The sequence below is a fragment of the Chiloscyllium plagiosum genome, chromosome 43 (assembly GCF_004010195.1).
Source record: "Chiloscyllium plagiosum isolate BGI_BamShark_2017 chromosome 43, ASM401019v2, whole genome shotgun sequence".
Taxonomy (NCBI): domain Eukaryota; kingdom Metazoa; phylum Chordata; class Chondrichthyes; order Orectolobiformes; family Hemiscylliidae; genus Chiloscyllium; species Chiloscyllium plagiosum.
Window position 1 is genome coordinate 11,760,546 of NC_057752.1, and position 22,186 is coordinate 11,782,731.

The 22,186-nt window shown below is 40.7% G+C and overlaps 1 protein-coding gene across 6 annotated transcripts in view; it reads left to right on the top strand.

Annotated features, from left to right (window-relative positions):
- Positions 1–22,186, top strand: part of LOC122543379 (SWI/SNF complex subunit SMARCC2-like) — a 159,216-nt gene that overhangs the window by 67,318 nt on the left and 69,712 nt on the right. For 5 of the 6 annotated variants that reach the window (XM_043682051.1, XM_043682054.1, XM_043682055.1 and 2 more), the window contains exons 11-13: positions 11,978–12,108; positions 17,937–17,996; positions 21,424–21,461. In XM_043682051.1, coding sequence (XP_043537986.1) covers positions 11,978–12,108; positions 17,937–17,996; positions 21,424–21,461 — 229 coding nt within the window. The remainder of the gene's footprint in view (positions 1–11,977; positions 12,109–17,936; positions 17,997–21,423; positions 21,462–22,186) is intronic. The other variant, XM_043682053.1, reaches the window with a different exon arrangement.

Here is a 22,186-nt window from a genome sequence, read left to right on the forward strand (position 1 = left end):
CTAGATGTGTTAAAAGATTTTGGCTCTGCCAACAATGTCCACATCCAATTAATTCATTTTGAAAAAAAAAATCAGAGTTTGATGTCTCAGTTTTGCAGTTTCAGTTTGCATAAGGAAAAGCATTTACATTGTTATGGCTTGGAATGCACTGCCTGAAGGAGCATAAGCAGGTTCAATATTAATTTTCAAAAAGGAATTGGATCAGTATTTGAAGGGGTAATTTTTGAAGAGTAGTGAGCAAAAGCACAGAGTGAAACTGATTGTGTAGCTTCTGTAAAATTGTCACAGGCACAACAGAGTAGTTGGTCCCCTAGTATATTATATGATTCCATATGGCCATTAAAACTGCTTATTTAAGATGAAGAATGCTGCAAAAGCTGTTCTTTAGATAGTGTGCCTTCTGTCTAGTGATGAGGTTTGAGTTGAAATTTCTGCTCGGCCTAAGTGCTGGGAATTTCCAGCTAGTCTGTATCATGGGAGTTGAAGTTCTCACCCTTTTCATGTGAAACTTGTACCCATGGTGTCCTAATCAGGATATAGATAAGCAGCAGCTGGCGAAGTGGGTTTTGTTAATATTTTGTTTCTGCTATATATCGCTTATATATCTATGTATGATAGGATGTTTGCAGTCTCTTGTTAATCTTTTCACCATTATAAATTGCTAAATGCACATTGACCGTGGGATCTTGTCATACTGTCATTTTACCTCCCACCTGGGGTAACACCATCAACAGGAGGGTGTAAATGCAGAGGCATTTTCTATTTTGATTGATGTAGAAATTTAAAATATAAAGATAAAATGAATGACCTTGAAATGCAGTAAGTCTGCATGTTCTGGTCTAAATATCTGCTGCCCTTCCCCCTCCGCCTTCCAACCTTGCTTTGCTTGGCCACACTTGATTTGGGCTTCCTGCATTTGATAGAATGAGCAGATAGCGAGATAAGTGATAATTCTGAGTTGTTTTAGTGAAGGGTTTTTAGGATCACTGACGTCGACTCATAGCAGCAGGGTCATCTGGGCACATCCACATGGCTTTTTGATGCTGACTCTGGCCATTCTGCACCATGCAGAATGATATACCATCTGTTTAAGTGCTGATTCCCAGACACACAAGGTGGGCAAAACCAACCTGGGCGATATTGCACCAAATAATTGTTTGGGAATGACAAATTCACTTGATAGAAATAAAGGGGAGAAAAATAGTGTAAATTACTGGGGAAAACGATTTGGAAAGATTTGCACTGGAGCTATTTGGAAGAAACAATGAATTAGGAAAGGAAGAACAAAAGACAGCTCCCATCTTAAACAAGTTTTGTGAGTGGTCTAGAAGTAGTATTACTAACACTGGGAGATGGTATAACATTCGATAACAATATGGTCAGCAATACATCAACTGATATTGATCTAATCAATTTGGTGTGGTCGGAATGTTCAACATCAGAATCTGCAGTCCGGGCCCCAATCTGTCATGTTGTTTCTAAATCATGATATCAACCAGCACATGATCTTAAATTGTTTAGTTTCTATGCCATTGCCTTTCACAACATGAAAGTAGCATGTTTTGCTCAAAGGAGGCAAGTGGGGAAAGCCAGTCTCGGAATGGGATATGAGCACTTTAACGCAGAAGACGCAGCTCACTGACTTCTGAATCTCATTAAAACTTTAGAAGAAGTTTTAAGAAAGGCTCCAGCGTGCGTGCACTGACCATTCTTCAGTGCAGTTTAATTAGGTTGTTGCTTGTTACACATATAGTCTGGCGGTGAATATCAGTGATAACCTGAGCTTCAGCTCCAAAATCATATAAAGCCCCTTGGATTTTTGACAGTTTGATTTACCCCAGCTTGCATTGCTGTTAGGTTATAACAAGGTTTCAGTTTCTCCATGGCAATAGGTTTGGTTCATATTCTTAGTTTACATGTTTCATTCTATTTCAAAAGCAGCCAGTCTGCATCTTTGTTCTCTTTCAGGTTCATCCCAAGAATTAGGTTGTCAGCGTCGGCCTACGAACCTCTAGAGAAAGTATCAGCTGCCCTTATTAGGACGTTACACATTTGAGTAAATCAAACCAATGCTGCTCATTTGATTACAGGATTCATATTTGGCAATGCTGTTGACAGTTTGTGTTGCAGCAAGCATTGACTGATCACGTTCACAAGGTGGTCATAAGGCAGACAGAACAAGCCAGAACATTGAGAGAGGCAATTGGAATTTTTAACGCTCAGTGCAGAAAAGAACCCCCCAACCTTGGCTGTTGCTCAATTCAGCTGCTGGCACTAGCACATGCAATATATTGGCTGCATCAAAACAAATAACCAGCATTCACAGCTGGGGCAGGAGATCAGCGTCAACCTCTGTCAAAGGCTTTAAATACCATGAAAGTTGCAGTAATGAATTCACAGTTTCACCATCTGTGGATGATGTGCGCAAAACTGACTGGGTAGAATTGGTGTACCAGTGGACCATGCAATTTTAGGCAGTCGCCAAAGAGGGCCATTGTCTCGTTTTTAGTTTTATCACCGCCCTATCTTTGAGCATCAAGTACAGGCGGCCATGCTGCAGCAGCAAGCAACAGTTCAAATCTTGAACTCAAGCGCAATGTGTGGCTTTTAGTCTGTCAGTTTGTGAAATGGGTGGCTTCATTTCGGGAGCACGCCCAAGAGGTTTTGCACAATAATCCAGTCAGACCATTAAATAATTTTATTTTTGACATCTGCTGAGATTGACAAGTTGCTAAAAATTACAAACTATTCCACCTCAAGCAGGAGACAATAACAGGAGCATTGTATAGTTCCCAAAAGCATAATTCCCACAGGTGTAGAAGCCTGAAGTGTTTGGATTTGTCACAGGAAAACTGAGCAATTGGTCACACACACGCACATTCTGCACTTTGACCGGCAGCTTTGTTCCTTTTCTTATACAGCTTTTTTTCCCTGCCTCCCTGTGAGTGAGTGCTTGGTTTCACCTCTTTTCATTGCGTATTCTCATTTATTCTTGTGTGCCTCACGTTCTTTCTGTATCTCTGTTTCTCTCCTCCTCCAGATCCCCTCCCCCCCTCCCCACCGCCGCTGCCTCCCAATTCCCTATCCCCCATTTAAAACAGTTGTTTTCTTAAGTCATACAGATCATTTCATGGAGGCCAGGCCAACTCTGACAGTTACGATATCAGTTGAACAAGCTATCATTTTCAGAAAATAGTCCAGGAGGTGAAATGTACAGATGATAAATGATTTGGGCCTTGAATGTGTTGCCAGTGGATGAGGTAGAAGCAGATATGATAGCGTTTAAGAGACATTTAGACAGACACAAGAACAGGTAGGGAATAGAGGGATGCAGACTATGTGCAGGCTGATGGGATTAGTTGAGAATGACATCATGGCTGGCACAGACATGGTGGGCCAAAGGGTCTGCTCCTGTGCTGTACTATTCAGTGACAGAGAAGTAACAAAGCATGAACTTATTTGTCTTATCAGGTGGACAGATTCCTTGATCTGAGTTTTTATTGTGAAAAACAAAAAAAAATTCTTTAGAAGATTCATTTTGATTTTTTTCTTTTCTAATACTGACTGACGTAGTAATTAGTTGCATTGCCAGAATAATTGTTTAAATTCAGGACTTTGAGCAAACCTGAATAATGGTGCAGTCATTTCTGCTCTTATAGTACTGCTTAAGAGTTGTTTATTTCAAATGTGCACAAATAAAAGAAATGCTTCAACATTTGCTTTGACTATTTTTAATGTATTGCAACATATTTAAACATTCATCAATGGATATATGTCATGCCCACACAAATATGGAACACCAAAAATCATTGGGAGGGAAGGCCAGCTGAACAAAAAAATAATAAATGCCTGGACAGGTGCAAACACCGCGATTCATGTTCCCGAGAGGGGGTAGGCTTATGGAGTTTCCAAGAGGACCTGGGCAATTTTAAGGGTAAGTTTAAAGATATTTTTGGTGAATTTTTTTTTGTGTGGTTCTTATTTCCCAAACCTTAGACTTCTACTGTGAACTTGGGTTAATGAGAAACAAGATAGCAAATGAACACTTGTTTTGAAAGCTCTTCAATTTAGTTTGTTCTCCTTGAATATTGTGTTTCTGGCAGCATATCTAATGAGTATTTGCTCAGAAAGATGTTTGTTTCCAGGGTAATTGTCATTTAATCTATTTTTTTGAATAAGTGGTATTTCAACTAGTCAGATGGTAATGTGACATACACTTTGCATGTATGATGCTTTCAATTTACAAGGATACACACCAGAGGCAACTCTTCTGATTATGAGAGTAGATTCTGAGGGAGCATGAGACTGAATGACCAATGGATGGTTAATACCTTCAAAGATTTATTTTCCTCCATCTTCATCAAAAAGACTGTAGGCACCCTAATATGGAGGTGAAATCTCTAAGGAGAATGAGGATGGCGAATGTTTGAAATTACAAATAAGGACTGGACAAATAAGCCGAGACTTGGAGGACTTGTGCATGACCTAGATGCACGGCATACAGTGGTGCTTAGGAAATAGTTAAGGATGTATTGGAATACCCACACATTGCAGAAGACAGCTGTTAAGCCAATATGTTATAAAATTACAGACATGCGAGAAAATACATTGCCCCTCTACTGTTCGTATTGTGTCTCAATCCCCCTGTATTGTTAATATGACTGTACTCTCAAGCGTCCTGTAACATTAATATTATTGTGCCCTCAATTATCCTCTACTGTTAAGATTACCTGTAATCCTCCTGTAGTATTAACATCACGGTACCTTCAGTTTACCTTTACCATTATTATCACTATTGTCAGTCTTCCTTTACAATTGATACCACCACCCTAAACACACCTGCACAGTTAACAACACTGTGTCCACAATCCCCTTGTAACATTAATATCAATAACTTTAATCATGTACTGTTGATATCACTGTACCCTCAATCTTCCTGTGCCATTACCATCACTGTACTCTGAGTCCTATATTGTTAATATCATGGTAACTGCAGTCCCCTTATACTGTTAGTGTATTGCTAAATTCAGTACTGGCTTTTTCCCCAACTCCATTGTGTTTTATTTGCTAATTTGTTCAGTTGAGCCAGTTCTATATCACTGGAAAATTCATCGTCATCTGCATGATATCTGGGTATGTTCTGCTGCCATACAGGAATATTGTTGACTGCATTTCTAAAATCCCAATATTCTGTAGTAGATGGATTCATTTGAGAGAATTGCAGTGGGTTTCTGGTGAGCACTGTAGACTCATCCCTTTGAATGCAGTTTTCAGTTTCTATAAATGACTTGGATGAAGAGATCGAAGCTGTGGTCTGTAAGTTTGCTGATCAGGCAAAGTTAGGTTCCAAAGTAAATTGTCAAAAGGACATAAGGAAGATACAAAGGGATATAAATAGGTTAGGGAGTGGGCAAAAATCTGGCAAGTGGACTGTAATGTGGGAATGTGAGTGTTTGTCAATTTCAGCAAGAAGAATAAAAAAGGAAGCATTTTATCTAAGTGAACAGAGATTGCAGAGAGATGCCCTACTGTATGAATCACAGAAGGTTAGTATGCTGATACAGCAAGTAATCAGGAAAACTCATCGAATGTTATAGTCTATTGTGAGGGGAATTGAAGAGAAAAGTAGGGAGATTATGCTTCAGTTATACAAAGCATTGATTGGACCACATGGAGAACTGTAAATGCATTGAAAGCAGTTCAGAAAAGGTTTAGTTTAGAATCCCTATGGTGTGTAAACAGGCCCTTCAGCCCAACAAGTCCACACCGAACAGTATCCCACCCAAGCCCATTTCCCATGACTCTACATTTACCCCTGACTAATGCACCTCAAAGGTACGAGACAGGGGGTGCTGGTGGAGGGTTGTTTTTCAGACTGGAGGCCTGTGACCACTGTATTGTCACAAGGATTGGTGATGGGTCCACTGCTTTTCATCATTTATATAAATGACTTGGATGTGAGCATAAGGGGTACAGTTATTAAGTTTGCAGGTGACACTAAAATTGGAGATGTAGTGGACAGCAAAGAAGGTTACCTCAGGTTACAACGGGATCTTGATCAGATGGGCCAATGGGCTGAGAAGTGGCAGATGGAGTTTAATTCAGATAGATGCGAGGTGCTGCATTTTGGGAAAGCAAATCTTAGCAGCATTTATACACTTAATGGTAAGTTACTACGGAGTGTTGCTGAACGAAGAGACCTTGGAGTGCAGGTTCATAGCTCCTTGACAGTGAAGTTGCTGGTAGATAGGATAGTGAAGAAGGCATTTGGTATGCTTTCCTTTATTGATCAGAGTATTGAGTACAGGAGTTGGGAGGTCATGTTGCGGCTACAGGCCACTGTTGGAATATTGTGTGCAGTTCTGGTCTCGTTCCTTTTGGAAAGATGTTGTGAAACTTGAAAGAGTTCAGAAAAGATTTACAAGGATGTTTCCAGGGTTGAAGGATTTGAGCTATAGGGAGAGGTTGAATAGGCGAAAGCTGTTTTCCTTGGAGTGTCGGAGGCTTAGAGGTGACATTATAGAGCTTTATAAAATCATGAGGAACATGGATAGGATAAATAGACCAAGTCTTTTCCCTGGGGTGGGGGAGTCCAGAACTAGAGGGCATAGATTTAGGGTGAGAGGGGAAAGATATAAAAGAGACCTAAGGGGCAACTTTTTCACACACAGCGTGGTACGTGTATGGAATGAGCTGCCAGAGGAAGTGGTGGAGGCTGGTACAATTGCAACATTTAAAAGGCATCTGGATGGGTATATGAATACAAAGGGTTTAGAGGGATATGAGTCAGGTGCTGGCAGGCGGGACTAGATTGGTTTGGGATATCTGGTCGGCATGGACAAGTTGGACCGAAGGGTTTGTTTCCATGCTGTAAACTCTATGATCCTAACCTGCACATCCCTGAACACTATGGGCAATTTAGCATGGCCAATTCACCTAACCTCCTCAACTTTTGGAGGAAACCGGAGCACCCGGAGGAAACTCACGCAGATACTGGGAGAATGTGCAAATCCACGCAGAGTCTGGAATCGAACCCGGATCCCTGGTGCTATGAGGCAGCAGTGCTAACCACTGAGCCACCGTGCCGGCCCAACTGGACTAATACCTGGTATGGGCAGGATGTCTTGTGAGGATAGGTTGAATAGGGTAGGTTTGTATCTGCTAGAGTTTAAAAGATTAAGGGGCAGTTTGTTTGATTCTTTAAGATCCTGTGGGCCCTTGACAGGGTAGGTGTGAAGAGGATGTTTCCTCTTGAGGGAGATTCCAGAACTTTAAAAAAAAAACGACCTTCACCCATTTAAGACAAAAATGAAGTGTTTTTTTTCTGATGTTTGAGAGTCTTTGGAACTCTCTTCCTCAAAAGGCAGAACGTTTGAATAATTTTTGGGCAGAGGATGAGAAAAAAGTGAAGGGATGAAAAGTTATCGGAGTAGGCAGAAACATGGAGTATTCAGATCAGTGATGATCTTATTAAATGGTGAAGCAGGTCCGAGGTCTACTCCTATTTCATATTTTCATAATATGTAAAGATTTCCAAAAGAAAATAATGAAGTCTAATATAACTTTCCTTCAAAGTGTTTCAATGAAATGTCTTTATGAATATTTGACTACAATGTGTCCTTCTCAATTTCATAGCATAGAAAAAGCTTTGATGCTATTAAATTTGTCAGTACCGTCTCATTGGCCCATAAATGCACACCCTTAGATTACTAGCCAGCACTGGAAGATCACTGAACAACAAACCTAATGCAAAATATCCTCAAGCAACCAGCCTCGTGTGAGGGGCCTGTCTCTGATTGACATAGTGAATTTGTCTGTGTTCTCAATGCTTTCCTTCAGGTTTTATCTGATCTGATCATTCAATTTTTCAGATGTTGGAATCACCTCTGATATGTACATTTAAATGTCCCCTTGTCCTCCTTAGCAGTCCTTTGACCAATCAGTTGACCTGATTCTGGTGGTCTAGAGCACATACCAGTTAGTAATTATCTCCCCAAACCATTTTTTTTCCTCTCCATATATCCAGTGTATCCACAGGGTCATAGAGATGTGCAGCACAGAAACAGACCCTTTGGTCCAACTCGTCCATGCTAACCAGATATCCTAACCTAATCTAGTTCCATTTGCCAGCACTTGGTTCATATCCCTCTAGACGCTTCCTATTCATATTACCCATTCAGGTGCCTTTTAAATGTTGTAATTGAACTAGCCTCCATCACTTCCTCTGACAGTTCATTCCATATGCACACCACCCTCTGTGTGAAAAAGTTGCCCCTTAGGTCCCTTTTAAATCTTTCCCCTCTCACCCTAAACCTATGCCCTCTAGTTCTGGACTCCCCCACCCCAGGGAAAAGACAGTGTCTATTTATTCTATCCATGCCCCTCATGATTTTATAAACTTCTATAAGGTCCCCCCTCACTTTCCAACGCTCCAGGGAAAACAGCCCCAGCCTGTTCAGCCTGCCCCTATAGCTCAAATCCCCCAACCCTGGCAACATCTTTGTAAACCTTTTCTGAACCCTTTCAAGTTTCACAACATCCTTCCAATAGGAAGGAGACCAGAATTGCACACACTATCCCAACAGTGGCCTGACCAATGTCCTGTACAGCTGCCACATGACCTCTCAACCCCTATACTCAATGCTCTGACCAATACCAAATGCCTTCTTCACTGTTCTATCTACCTGCGACTCCACTTTCAAGGATCTACGAACCTACACTCCAAGGTCTCTTTGTTCAGCAACACTTGCCAGGACCTTATTATTAAGTGTTTAAGTCCTGCTCGGATTTGCCTTCCCAAAATGCAGCACCTCACATTATTCCGAATTAAACTCCATCTGCCACTCCTCAGCCCATTAGCCCATCTGATCAAGATCCTGTTGTAATCTGAGGTAATCTCCTTCGCTGTCCGCTACACCTCTAATTTTGGTGTCATTTGCAAACTTATTAAATATACCTCCCATGTTCACATCCAAAATCATTTTTATAAATGACGAAAGGCAGTGGACCCAGCAACGGTCCTTGTGGCACATGACTGATCACAGGCCTCCAGTCTGAAAAGCAACCCTCCACCACCACCCTCTATCTTCTATCTTCAAGCCAGTTCTGTATCCAAATGGCTAGTTTTCCCTGTATTCCATGAGATCTAACCTTCTGCTGTGATTTAAAATAGCAACATCATTCCTGATTTTGTAGTTACAATCTCATTCCTCATCTCTTCTACTGCTCTTTCCTCCCTTTGTTTTCTGAAATACTCCTTATCAACAGAACAACTCTCTAAAAATCTCCAACAAAAACTGTGTGTGCTGGAGAAACTCAGTAGATCTGGCAGCACCTGTGGAAGAAAAAAGGATCAGCATCAATTCCAGTTCTGAAGAAGGGCCACTGGACTCCATATTAAATCTCTTCTTCTCTCCACAGGTGCTGCCAGACCTGCTGAGTTTCACCAACACTTTCTGTTTTTGTTTCAGATTTCTGGCATCCACAGTTTTAGTCCGGCAAACTCCCTTTGTAAGTGTAGCCAAATGAAAGACTTTGTGTCTGTTGGGCCATATATCACTATGAGCCATCTTTCTCACTGATACTTCCCACTGGTTAGGAATTTCTTTATTACTTCATTCCCTTTGTTTATACAAAGATTAAATCAATATTTCAAGTACTCTTTTCTGCTCTGTTGTCATTAAGTTTAATTTTTAGTCTTTTATTTAAAACATTACCCCATCTTATTTGTTCCAATTTTTTCACATTGCCCTTTTTCTCCTCTGCAAGTACAAGTGTAGCAAGCTTGTTTATTACAGTATGCCTTACCCTTATTAGGTCTCTGTTAAGGTCCAAGCCACAGGATTTTGTTCTCGCTCTGTGCTCTCCCTGAAGGCAGTCAGCTTTGACCCCTACCTTGGTCTTTTGAAGGTTGCCTTCTAGAATGCAGCCAACTAAGCTGGTCCTTGAATTCAGCCCTCTGACACTGTCATGTGTATTACTACTGGCATCTTTGTAGATTCACTTCACTAGATACTGCATACACAACCAGCTCCTTATGCATTTTGCATGACTATTTGCTCTACTACTCTTTCATGCTAAATCTACGACTAATTTTCTCACTTACTTGACTTGGATTCACCCATTTCAGCACAATGTTCATCTTCGGCCAAATTATCATTTTCCTCATTCAACACAAGCCCCTCTTGTCATTATTTTTCTTGTCTCACAACTGACATGGTTGCTGAACAGGTTAAAAGCCTTTCCAGCTCTTCCATAGCATGGCCATTCCTCATGCCACAATCTCTCTCAGTATTTCAGGAGTATAGGTTTCTGCCTTAGGGTTAGGCAGTTTGTCAGCTTCTTTTTAGCTTGGATCAAAACATGATGGCACAAGCCCTGAAGCCTTTCACCAAGTCTGTGTGGGAGAGCAAATGGAGCATGCACTACCTTCAATTTCATCCCTTCTGCACGTGTGGCATGCTTTCCTCAGCACTAACCAAATTAGTTTCAAATGTGCTTTTTAAAGTGAGGCATCTGTATTTATGGATTTGTTTCAGCTTCCAGAAGAAGCACATATTTAGTTGAAGAACAACATGCAAATTAAGAACAGGAGTAGGCCATTTGGCCCCACAGCCCTGTACAGCCTTTCAATAAAATGGTGGTTAATCTCATTGTGACCTCCACTCTACTTTCCTGTCTACTCCCATTCTCCCAATAGCCTTCGATTCCTTTGTTAATCAAGAATCTATCTTACTCAACCTTAATTCAATGATCCTGCCTTCACTGCTGTCTGCAGGAAACATTGCCACTGACTAATAATCCTCTGGCAGAAAAGGTTTCTTTTAATCTCTCTCTTAAATGGGAAATCCTTTATTTTTAAATCATGTTCCAGAGTTCTAGTATCTCCCACAAGAGATCTCTAGCTTCTCCCATGAAAGGGAACATCCCCTCAACATGCACCCTGACCAGCCCTTCAGGAACTTGTATGTTTTAATGAGATCACCTCTCATTCCTCAAAAATTTTAATGGATGCAGAGCCAACCTTTCCTAATAAATTAAACACCCTCATCCCAGTAATCGGACAAGTGAATCTTCTCTGAACTGCTTCTAATGTCATTATATCCTTTTTTAAATAAGGAGACCAAAACTACACTCTCTCCAGCTGTGTTCTCACTGACATCCCTTCAACTGTAACAAAACTTGCCTATTTTTATACTGGATTCTCCTTGAAATAATTGCCACCATTCTTAATTGCCTTCCTAATCATTTGCTGTACCCTTTTGTGATTCCTGTCCAGGACATCCAGATCCCAGTGTACCAGAGTTCTGCAATCTGTCACCATTTAAATCATACATTGCTTTTCTATTCTTCCTGGCAAAAGTGTAGTTTTTAAATTTGGGGTCTTTGACAGCACTTTATTTTTGTCCGTGACATAACTGCAATTCTGATCTTTTCAATGTGGTTATCTGCATTTATTCATATCCTTTGGAAACTAATATTGGTATAAATCAGTGACATTGAAAATTGTGTCATATCTGTTGAAGCTATCCTGATTATTGAGATCTCTTTAAGATCTGTTTGCATTTTATTATGTACCTGTGGCTGATATCAAACTGAATTGAAACTCCACCTTAGCTTCACAGCAGCCCCACTATAGTCTAATGGCAACTTAGCACAGTGAGAAACCAGAATTGTTTTGGCTGCTGTTAGATGTTGGGTATAATTTGAAATCCTATCTTACCTTTTTTTTGTTTTTTTTTATTGGATTCTCTGATAGAAGAATTCCTATTGTGCATCATTTCAGCACAAGATTGATTGACTATAAAATACATCAGGACCTTGATATAGTGACAATACTGGTATGGTATCTAGAGCATTTTCCACATGATTTTCCACACTCAGGTGATGTAGCTGCTTAGTGATATCATGACTTCATAAAGAAAGAGTTAGAATGTTGTACTCTTGAGCGGATGACCGCATTGCACCTTGTTTTAAGACGCAGTCCTGCCACACCATATGCCAAGTCAAAGCGAGGACATCGAGAGGAGGACCAAGAGGACCTGACCAAGGACATGGATGAACCCTCCCCTGTCCCCAACGTAGAAGAGGTCACACTACCGAAAAGTGGTAATATGTTTTTCTCGTTTCGTGCTTTTAGTCAGTTTGAATTTAACTTGGCCTGTCGATTGTACATAATGCTATGGTCACTTTTGCAATTGGAAGTACATTGAAACATCTCAAAGTTTATCTTATTTGAATTGTCCGTAAACTAGCCACCTTCTTTTAAGTCCAGGTTGGATTTAGTTCCAAACACCAAAGCTGTTCAGCCTAATGTTCACCTTGATGCCCTGCCCAACAGCCACCCAGATTGTTTTCAGTTTTGATTTCTGCTCTGCTGTACTACAGTAACAGAATGAAGGGCAGTGAGTTATTTTCAAATGTTAATCAAAGATTTAACATCCCGATCTTTTATCTTGTTCTCTTACTATTGATTGTACTGCGTGCTATGGTGTAACTTGTAATTTCAAGTCCTGTGCCAATTTATCAAGTGAACTGCCAAAGAATGTTGCCTTTGAGAGTCCTCAAGTGTCATTAGAGTATTCCATGCATTGATTCCACAACTTTCGGGGCTTTATGAACTGTGTGTACTGATACTCTCTGGAAATATTTTCAAGTCACCGGATTTTGTGCTAAGACCAAGATAATCTCTAGGCTGGAGAAATAAGAAATAAATCTAGTGAAAACCAGTTTCAGCAAATAGGTCAAGAGATAGTGTGAAGCTAACCATAGTCAAATTGATATCCCACAGGATAGTTTAGGCATCACTGGATGTGAAAAGACGACTCAGTAATTTATATCAGGATTTTATTTTGAAGGCTGGTCATAAATGCTGAATGGAAGGTGGGGAGTGTGACAGTAGGTTCACAAAGCTCAGATCTTCTATTTTGCTTAAATATTCACAACAGTGCAAGTAACAAGTATGCAAACAGTGATTAGGCCAAATGGCTTGTCTCTGTGCTGTTCATTCTCTCTGACTTAGGGGAGGGGCTTGCAGCCATAGACTGGGAAAAAAAACAACTTCTGCATCACATAGATGTTTGTTAGGTTCAATTTCAATGGGGAAAATGATCAGTGCAAGGTACTTCCATTTTGCTTCTCAGCAGCAAGGATTATTTTACAAAGTCCTATGCACAGCTACAGTTCAACTTGGGGTGTAAACTGTCTTTGGGTATTTGTATCTGGGCAATTGGTTTATTGGATTGTAATGGAGGCCACCAACTTGAGTGTGCACCTGGATGTTGACATGGTATTCAGCAGTGGACACTCTAGTTTTCACTCAGCAATAATGTCTGGAGTGGGGTTCAGACGTATAATAACTTGTATTCATAACAACTGTGTCTTTACAGTACCTTTAAATGAGAAAACATCTCATTTGACCTTCTGACAGAAGCAGCAATGCTATTACTGAACCAAAGTTCACTCTGCTTATGTCAACAAACTGATCTTCATAAATTATACGCCCTTCAAATCTATTTCAATATCATAGTAAAGCAAAATGCTGCAGATGCTGGAAATCCAGAATAGGAGTAGAGAGACAAATACTCTGGTTGGGCAGGACCTAGGGAGCAAGAAACAGAGTTAGTGTTTCAGGTCAGTGGCCTTTTGTCAGAACCGAAAGAAGTTGAAAATGTCTCAGTGAGTCATTTGTTAACTGCACATTTACTGTTCAGACTCCATAAATGAGCTGACAGCCCTCAATAAGATATATTTTATTTTCCAATCTGACTAGAGGGTTCTTGGAACTCAGTCCAATATTGCCCTGCAATTGCTGCCCAATTTTATGCAGGTACAGATATTTCACTCAATATTTCATACACAGCGAGGGATGAATCTGATGAAGTCAGGGCGAAGAGTCAACCTTCACCCAGACTGTGGATAGATCAGGCTTGAGAGGCAATGAGGCAGGAAGTGAAATTAACATGACCAACCTCAACATCCAGAGGATGTCTGGATCAAGATGTCTTTAGACAAAGCACATAGTTGAATGGCAAGATTGAATGTCTACGTCTTGATGGTATCAAAATACACAGTAAATGTGTATTTGAATAGCTTCACAAACTGTAATGTAAATTTGAGTTATTCCATTTAATTACAGCAAAAGGAACCAATGAAGATTGCTGGAGAAATATTAGAGTAGGTTAGTATAGTAACAATAAAAGGGTGAAGTGGAGAATGATTGACATTTGCCTATCTTTGTGTGCATAAAATGTACTCAGTCAGCTCTAAGAAGTCGCCTGCCAAATGCTTTACATTTGTATTAAATTATGCATATGCAGAACATGCTGGAGTGTAAGTTACCTGCTTTAGAATATTCATTGATTTATTGCCCCATGTTCTCTTGAAGAAGTTGGCATTTAACAAGAAACAGCAACTCAATGTAGCTAGTGTCACTAACAGTGTTAACTTGCTTCAAGAAGTAATGATGCAAATCATGGTTAGTTATTGCTGACTAGAGACATGTTGCTAAAGTAATCATCAGGACAAACACAAAGTCCATTAGAATTCTGACATCTATTCAGTTTCACATTGAATAATAAGTACCATCTGTAGGAACTGCAGGGAGGCCTCTGGCATGCAGGAGGCAGTCATAATTTGAGTATCTCTTGTAATGATGCCAAAACTTTGTAAGATTCACACTCTGTGTTCTGGTGACAGAATTGGAGGTGCAATTCAGGCAGCCATGAATGTAGGATACTGAGACATTGCTGCAATGCAATGGTGTGGATTAGAGATCAAGTAGGTGGCTTGGTTATTGCCACCAGTCCCTTTCCATGAGAAACTGGTCAAAGCATGTATGTCCCACAGCTTGTATCAATTTATTCCAGGCAAGTCCATCTGAATCTATAGTGCATAGGGGTAGATAGCCAGAGGAATCTTAAGCAGGTTGTCCTTCCTGCTTACTCCCTCCAATAAAGTGCCCTTTCGAAGCAGAAAAAGAGAAAGAGCCTCGGGCACAAGTACATGTAGTACAGATGCATCTTGTGATAAGCGATACATCTTTGTCATTATTAGCAAAGCTATTCACATTAAGTACCCCATGAAGCCCTGTTCCTCTGTTGGAAGTTGAGGATTTCATGATACAATTAGATGAGCAAGGTGCTTCACTTCAAACTTGGTGAACATTCATCCTAAATCAAGAGTCAGCAGTAAAAATACAGAAAATCTGGCCTTTTATCTTATTGCTACCTTTTGAGCCCTGCTGTGCGCAAATCAGCTGTTGCTTTTGCCTGCAAAATAAAAGGTGACTGCTCTTTAAAGTGTTGATTTGATTGTGAAATTATTTAAGCTAAAAGCATGAAATGCACTGGAAAAATCTATCTTTCCTGGAATAGAGGCACAGCATCCACTGAAACTTTGCAGTCATTAATTCTGTGCTTATTTTCATTACATAAAGAGAAGTAAAATAATAAAAATAGCAGTGGGATAAAATGGGCAATAAAGGTTTGTGAGTTCATATTGCTTCCTACTAAGTGGTTTGCACACACGTTATTGGAAGATTGTTTCATTGACAACCTCGTGAGTCCATTTTGATGGTACACCAGGTACTGCACTCAACTTTCGCTGACTTGTCATCAATCTCCTCCTCCTAATGCTGCTCTTCATCCATGTTTAGACAAGTAAGTGTTTTCATGAAAGTGTGCAGAATGCCAGTGCCATTCTTCCAGCACTCTTTACAGCATGTTACACATTCTGCTGCAAAATAAACAGTGGAACTATGCTCCTCAAGTTCACATGCTTTTTAAAAGAATTTTGTGTGGTGTGGTGTATATCTGGCAGATGAATTTTGAGCGAACTACCACCAAGAATTATAGTCACTTTCATTGTTTGAACTGTCAACTGCCAAAGCAGATCACAAGCCCAATATTTATTCCTGTTCAAACCACTGGGATGGAAATCAAGCAGGTTCTCCAACAGGCCAGTTGCTACGCCAGAGGTTGGCAATCTACTGTGCCTGTTTACTGTTCAGTGATGGTAAAGATTACTCTCCTGTCTCTGGGGGGCAAAGTTTTAACCAGTTATTGTTTCAGAATAATCAGGAAACATGCCTTAGCATTAAACTTTGGACCTTGTTGGCCAGCCATGGAAGATATGCAATGAGCTGAATAATTCTGTGTCAACAATCACATGCCATTTGTACATCAGTAAATGCGCGAAAATAGGCTGCCCTGATTGCCTGCATCACAACAACAACTGCCCTTCAAAAATATTAATTGCATGTCAAACACAGCAGAATGTCATGAAGCTGTGAAAGGCGCTATAGAAATGCAAGATTTTTTTTTCATTTCATAGTGGGATCATTTCCTGATAGCACTAAGATGTACAGGTGCAGTAATGCGGTTGGTATCTCAGTAAAGGAAGCCTGTCTTGTTCAATGGCTACTTTTGCATCCTGGTATTGAATGTAATATGCCAGCATGTCAAAACAAGATATCTTTTATCTTTTATTATGGATCACTAAATTGGCGGGTCATTGGGATTCTTTCTGCTCATCCCCAGAAGGATCCTGTGGAAAATACTTTTGGTGTAATCTTCAATTTATAATTATTGGCAGCATGTTGCTGATTCTTGAAGAATGCACAAATGTTCCGATCATCTTCATTGTGAAGCAGAGGCTCCTCACAAAATGAGACACTGTCTCTTTGGTTGATACACAGCCCTGGGTAGCATTGAGTCTTGGTCCTTCCTATCCCTCCTTTCCTGTGTCCGCTTCACCCTGCCTATTATATTGAGACTTGGTGAGTATCACAGTTCAAAACTTGCCTCTTTGCTCCATAATGAATCACAATTTATATGGAAAAGTATATTTAATTTAACTATGTGAGAGTTGGGTATGAAGAAAATGAAGGCTGACTGAATTGCTGATTAAGGAGCCCAAGAAACATTGAGACTACTCCATGAGCAGTAACACATGAGACGACTTCACCTTAATGCCTCCTCAGTGTATGTGCTTGATCGAATGACCATGTCTCTTATTCAAACTAGTTTTGGAAGCTTTGTGACTAATGAGCAGCTAGCAGATAGATCAGTGTCTGACTTTGTACTTTGCATTGTCATCTTACAGGAAAGGAGCCTGGGGTAAGGTCATTCCACATTTTTCATTACTGTTTCCTAGCCACTTCTCAGTCAGACTCTGGTTGTATTAATAAATCTACAATCTGAAGTAACCTTTGCATGTGTACTGAATATTGTTGCCCAAACTTTATTGCTTAACATCATAGCAATCCTGGCAGACCATGGTAGTTGTGGTGACAGCTCCTGAGCAAAGAATTCATGGTCCTGAATTTGCACTGCTTTGGCACACTGAAATTATGTGGAGCGTGCTTAGAGAGAACGTCATTGCCTACGTTTGAGAATCTTCATTCTGTATGATTTGCATTGTTTACACACTTTATTTGTGAATGGTTCTTCCAGAACTTGTCAAGCTAGGTTTTAATGTAGTTGTGTGTTGACTTTGCATAATGTTTGGAAAATGAAAAAGGTAAATTAGAGAACCTATTTCAGTATTCTACAGGACTCTTCAACACTATTTTAAATAAACTTATAAAGTCCTTTCCCAAGGTTCATGTTCAATCAGGGAGCATAGTGTGTTATTCACTCTCCACAGATTAACCATGTATCACACTGCCAGCCATGATGCACTTTGCACACTTCACACTGGCATCAAGTTGGTCAATAGCATTTGAATATTGAACCCAAACTTCAATAGTTTTTCCGATTCTGTGCTGGAAGCAATCTTCAGTTTAAATTTAAAATGTGGGATTATAATTCAAGCAACATGGTGAAGCGTGACTGCAGTTGCTTCAAGCTTGCAGTGTTCATTTTTGTTTTTTGTGAATATTTGTAGTTGTTGCAGAATAGTTTGCAATGTTTATATCTTAAGATTTTGTCTTTTAGTGAACACGAAGAAAGATTCTGAATCGGCTCCAGTGAAAGGTGGCACTATGACTGATCTCGGTAAAAAAATAATGTATATTCATTGATCTGTTCACCCATGTCAATCCATCTCCACCCCAATCTATCTATCTTTCACTCTCAATTGATCTAACTGCCTATCCCATTCCACTTAGTTAGCTTTAACTCTACATCTCTGTCAAAATTTTAGCAAAAATGATTGATAGAGCACGAAGTTGCATTCCAGCCCATATTCTCGGCTAAATTTCCAGTGCAGTACTGAGGAAGTACTGCATTGTTTTACATGTCCTGTTTTGGATGAGATGTAAAACTGAGACCTGCTTACATGGTCAGGTGAAATGTTCAAGATCTTTTGGCACTATTTGAGAAGAGTAGAATATTTTTAAGGTGTCTTTATTTCTTATCAAAAGCAGATTATCTGGTCATTTATCTCATCGTTGTTTGTTGGAGCGAGCTGTACACAAATTGATGTAGTCTACTTGGACTTAAGCAATGGTTTTGATAAGGTCCCATATGAGACTCTGTTCGCAAAGGTAAGACCACATGGAATCCAAGGAAATTTGACTAATTGGATCCACGATTGGCTGAGGACCAGGAAACAGAGTTTGACGGTCAAGGCGTCTGAATCCAGTGGGGACCAACAGGGTAACTGTTGGGGCCCTTACTGTTTGTGGATTATATAAATAACTTAGACTTGAATGTAGGAGGTTCGATCAGTAAGTTTGCAGATGATACAAAATTTGATGAAATGGTAAATAATTACAATATTCACTTTGACCCAAGAATTGCTTTCCATAATAAAACTAAGTAGCCATTACCACACTAGAGAAAGAAATCAACAACCCATTTAAAACGTAACTAAAGGTTTAGCTAAGTTTAAGTGACTAAAAATTTTAAATTCATGTGCTACTCTAAATCAGAATTTTACCTGCACTTCCACACGTCATTTACTGTATCTGTTGCTCCCGATTAGGGAGTCAGGATGCCTACTTGCAGAACACTTCAGAGATTAGGGCGGCACGGTGACTCAGTGGTTAGCACTGCTGCCTCTCAGCACCAGGGTCCCAGGTTCGATTTCAGCCTTGGGTGACTGTCTGTGTGGAGTTTCCTCCGGGTGCTTCAGTTTCCTCCCGCAGTCCAAAGATGTGCAGGTTCAGGTAAATTGGCCACGCTAAATTGTCCTATAGTGTTAGGTGCATTCGTCAGAGGGAAATGGGTCTAGGGGGAGGGTTACTATTTGGAGGGTCAGTGTGGACTGGTTGGGCTGAAGGGCCTGTTTCCACACTAAGGAATCCAAAAAAAAGAACATCTCCGGGACACCCACATCAACCAATTTCATCGCCCTGTGGCCCAAAACTTCAACTCCCCCTCCCACTCCACCAAGGACATGCAGGTCCTGGGCCTCCTCCATCACCAAACCCTAACCACCCGACGCATCTACCTATCGCACTCTCAGCTACCTTCCCCCCCTCCCATTTATCTCTCCACCCCTTTGGCTCACAAGCCTCATTCTTGATGAAGGGCTTATGCCCGAAACATCGATTCTCCTGCTCCTCGGATGCTGCCTGACCTGCTGTTCTTTCCAGCACCACACTCTCGACTCTGATTTCCAGCATCTGCAATCCTCACTTTCTCCTACTTTTAATCTGGTCAATCGCAGAGGCAAATTGTGAGCAGGGTCAGTCAGAGGTGAAAGCTGTTAAAACCAAATTAATTTCAATGCCTCTGTACCATTTTTTGAAATGTGGAGACAAGAACGGTTTGCACTCTTCCAAGTGTAGTCTAGTGGTCCAATCCTGATATAGGGTCCTGCCTGAAATGTCAATTCCCCTGCTCTTCTGATGCTACTTAACCTGCTGTGCTTCTTCCAGCCCCACATTTTATCAACCCCTAGTGTAGTCTAACCAATGAACCAACAGGCAATGCCAAAGTATTTGTTTTGTTACATCAACAGAGTGCCTGGACACTGTCTTAAGGCTCACCTGCGGGTTGTTCACCGACTAATTGAGCTTCATATTTATAGCTTGACATTTAGCGCTAATCCAGGACTGAGGTTGGATACGCACTACAGGAGTTCACTACCATATTGACAGCAATAATACTGACACAAGATACCTAGAAATGTGTCAAATACACCCCTTTGAAATTCTTTGGATTGATAAATTGGACCACCTTTGGGACCATATACAGTTAGCAGCACCAACTGAGATAGACCAAACAGTAATCTGGTTCAATTCAAAACAAAGTTCTTTATCCAAGATCCTCGCCCCTTAAATTTTCCTACATACTCAGAGATACATGTCTCTGGTTACAGTGCACCTCAAGGTATAGCATTTCCATGTTTGCCTGAATCTGGATCATTGCTAGCAATGCCCAAAGTGTAGTCATTGCCAATCATTTACAAGAGACATCCAGGAATATTGATATTTTTGTGTGCCTTGTTTCTGGTTGTCTAACAGGAAGCCCTCTGTCCTTAGATCAGTTTATTCTAGCACTTGATTTGACTTCTCCGTTGCGCGATGGATCATGATTCTCAGCAGAGGTTCTAAGAGAAGATATTTCAGAACAGTAATCTTACTTGCCAAAGTGACCACTTGAGTTATACCTGCTCAGCCAATGACCCCCGAGTAAACTTAACCAGTAAAAATTGACCATGTCGTATCCCTGGACCTGTCACTGTGGTCAGATGATATTACCCTGCAACAGCTGCTCTCAGCACAGTTGACCGTGCTGTACTGTATCCTTAAGGAATGAAGTCCCAATAATAAGGGAACTGAGTTCAGAGCAAGTTGTCCACGTCGTGGCCTGCTTGCCACTACATGGTCTGCTTGTCTTAGGCTCAGTTCCGTTTTGGCTGGACCTCCATGTCAATCAGTTGCCACTAAAATTGTTAAGGTTGGCTCTGGAACATTGACAGATCATTGTACAGAGAAAACTGATATTTCAATGATCAGACATCACTGTGGTGGTCCACCATTTTGTATATCCACTTTGTAGACCCTGAACTCTAGCAATCCATTGAGGCTGTACTCATGTGGTATGTAGAAGATGTAGATGATTTAAAATATAGTGGAAATCCCACAAGCCAAGCGAGCTTCACTGTGTAGAATGACTTCACATTCTTCTTTTTGGCTGCTATTCAAGAGAAGAAAGTGAGGTCTGCAGATGCTGGAGATCAGAGCTGAAAATGTGTTGCTGGTAAAGCGCAGCAGGTCAGGCAGCATCCAAGGAACAGGAGAATCGACGTTTCGGGCATAAGCCTGATGAAGGGCTTATGCCCGAAACGTCGATTCTCCTGTTCCTTGGATGCTGCCTGACCTGCTGTGCTTTACCAGCAACACATTTTCAGCTGCTATTCAAGAGAAACAGGAAACAGGAAAGAAACTTTTTAAAAATTTGGACACTCTCTTCAGAAGACATTTACACTACATACTAGGAAAATAATATTGATCACTGTTTTCTTTTCCAGATGAGCAGGAGGATGATAATCTGGAGACGACTGGCAAGGTAAGCATGCTGAACCGGCATCATTCCAATACACTTTGTACTCTGTCAGATAGTTTTCTCTTGACTCAGTTTTTTTGCACTTTTAAACGTTTTTTTGAATTGCAAGATTGTATCTTAATGTCATACCATCAGTGCCATTTGTCACTGAGTTGGGTTTTGTTGAACTAATGGGGTAAGGTATGGTGGATGATTGACTGCATAAATGCTGGGTCACTGAAGTCATAGAGATGTACAGCATGGAAACAGACACTTCAGTCCAACCCGTCCATGTTGACCAGATATCCCAACCCAATCTAGTCCCAACTGCCAGCACTCAGACCATATCCCTCCAAACCCTTCCTATTCATATACCCATTCAAATGCCTCTTAAATGTTGCAATTGCATCACCTCCACCACTTCCTCTGGCAGCTCATTCCATACATGTACCATCCTCTGTGTGAAAAGGTTGCCCCGTAGGTCTCTTTGATATCTTTCCCCTCTCACCCTAAACCTATGCCCTTTAGTTCTGTACTCCCCGACCTCAAGGAAAAGACTTTGCCTATTTACCCTATCCTTACCCCTGATAATTTTGTAAACCTCTATAAGATCACCCCTCAGCCTCTGACGCTCCAAGGAGAACAGTCATAGCCTGTTCAGCCTCTCCCTATCGCTCAAATCCTCCAACCCTGGCAACATCCTTGTAAATCTTTTCTGAACCCTTTCAAGTTTCACAACATCTTTCCGA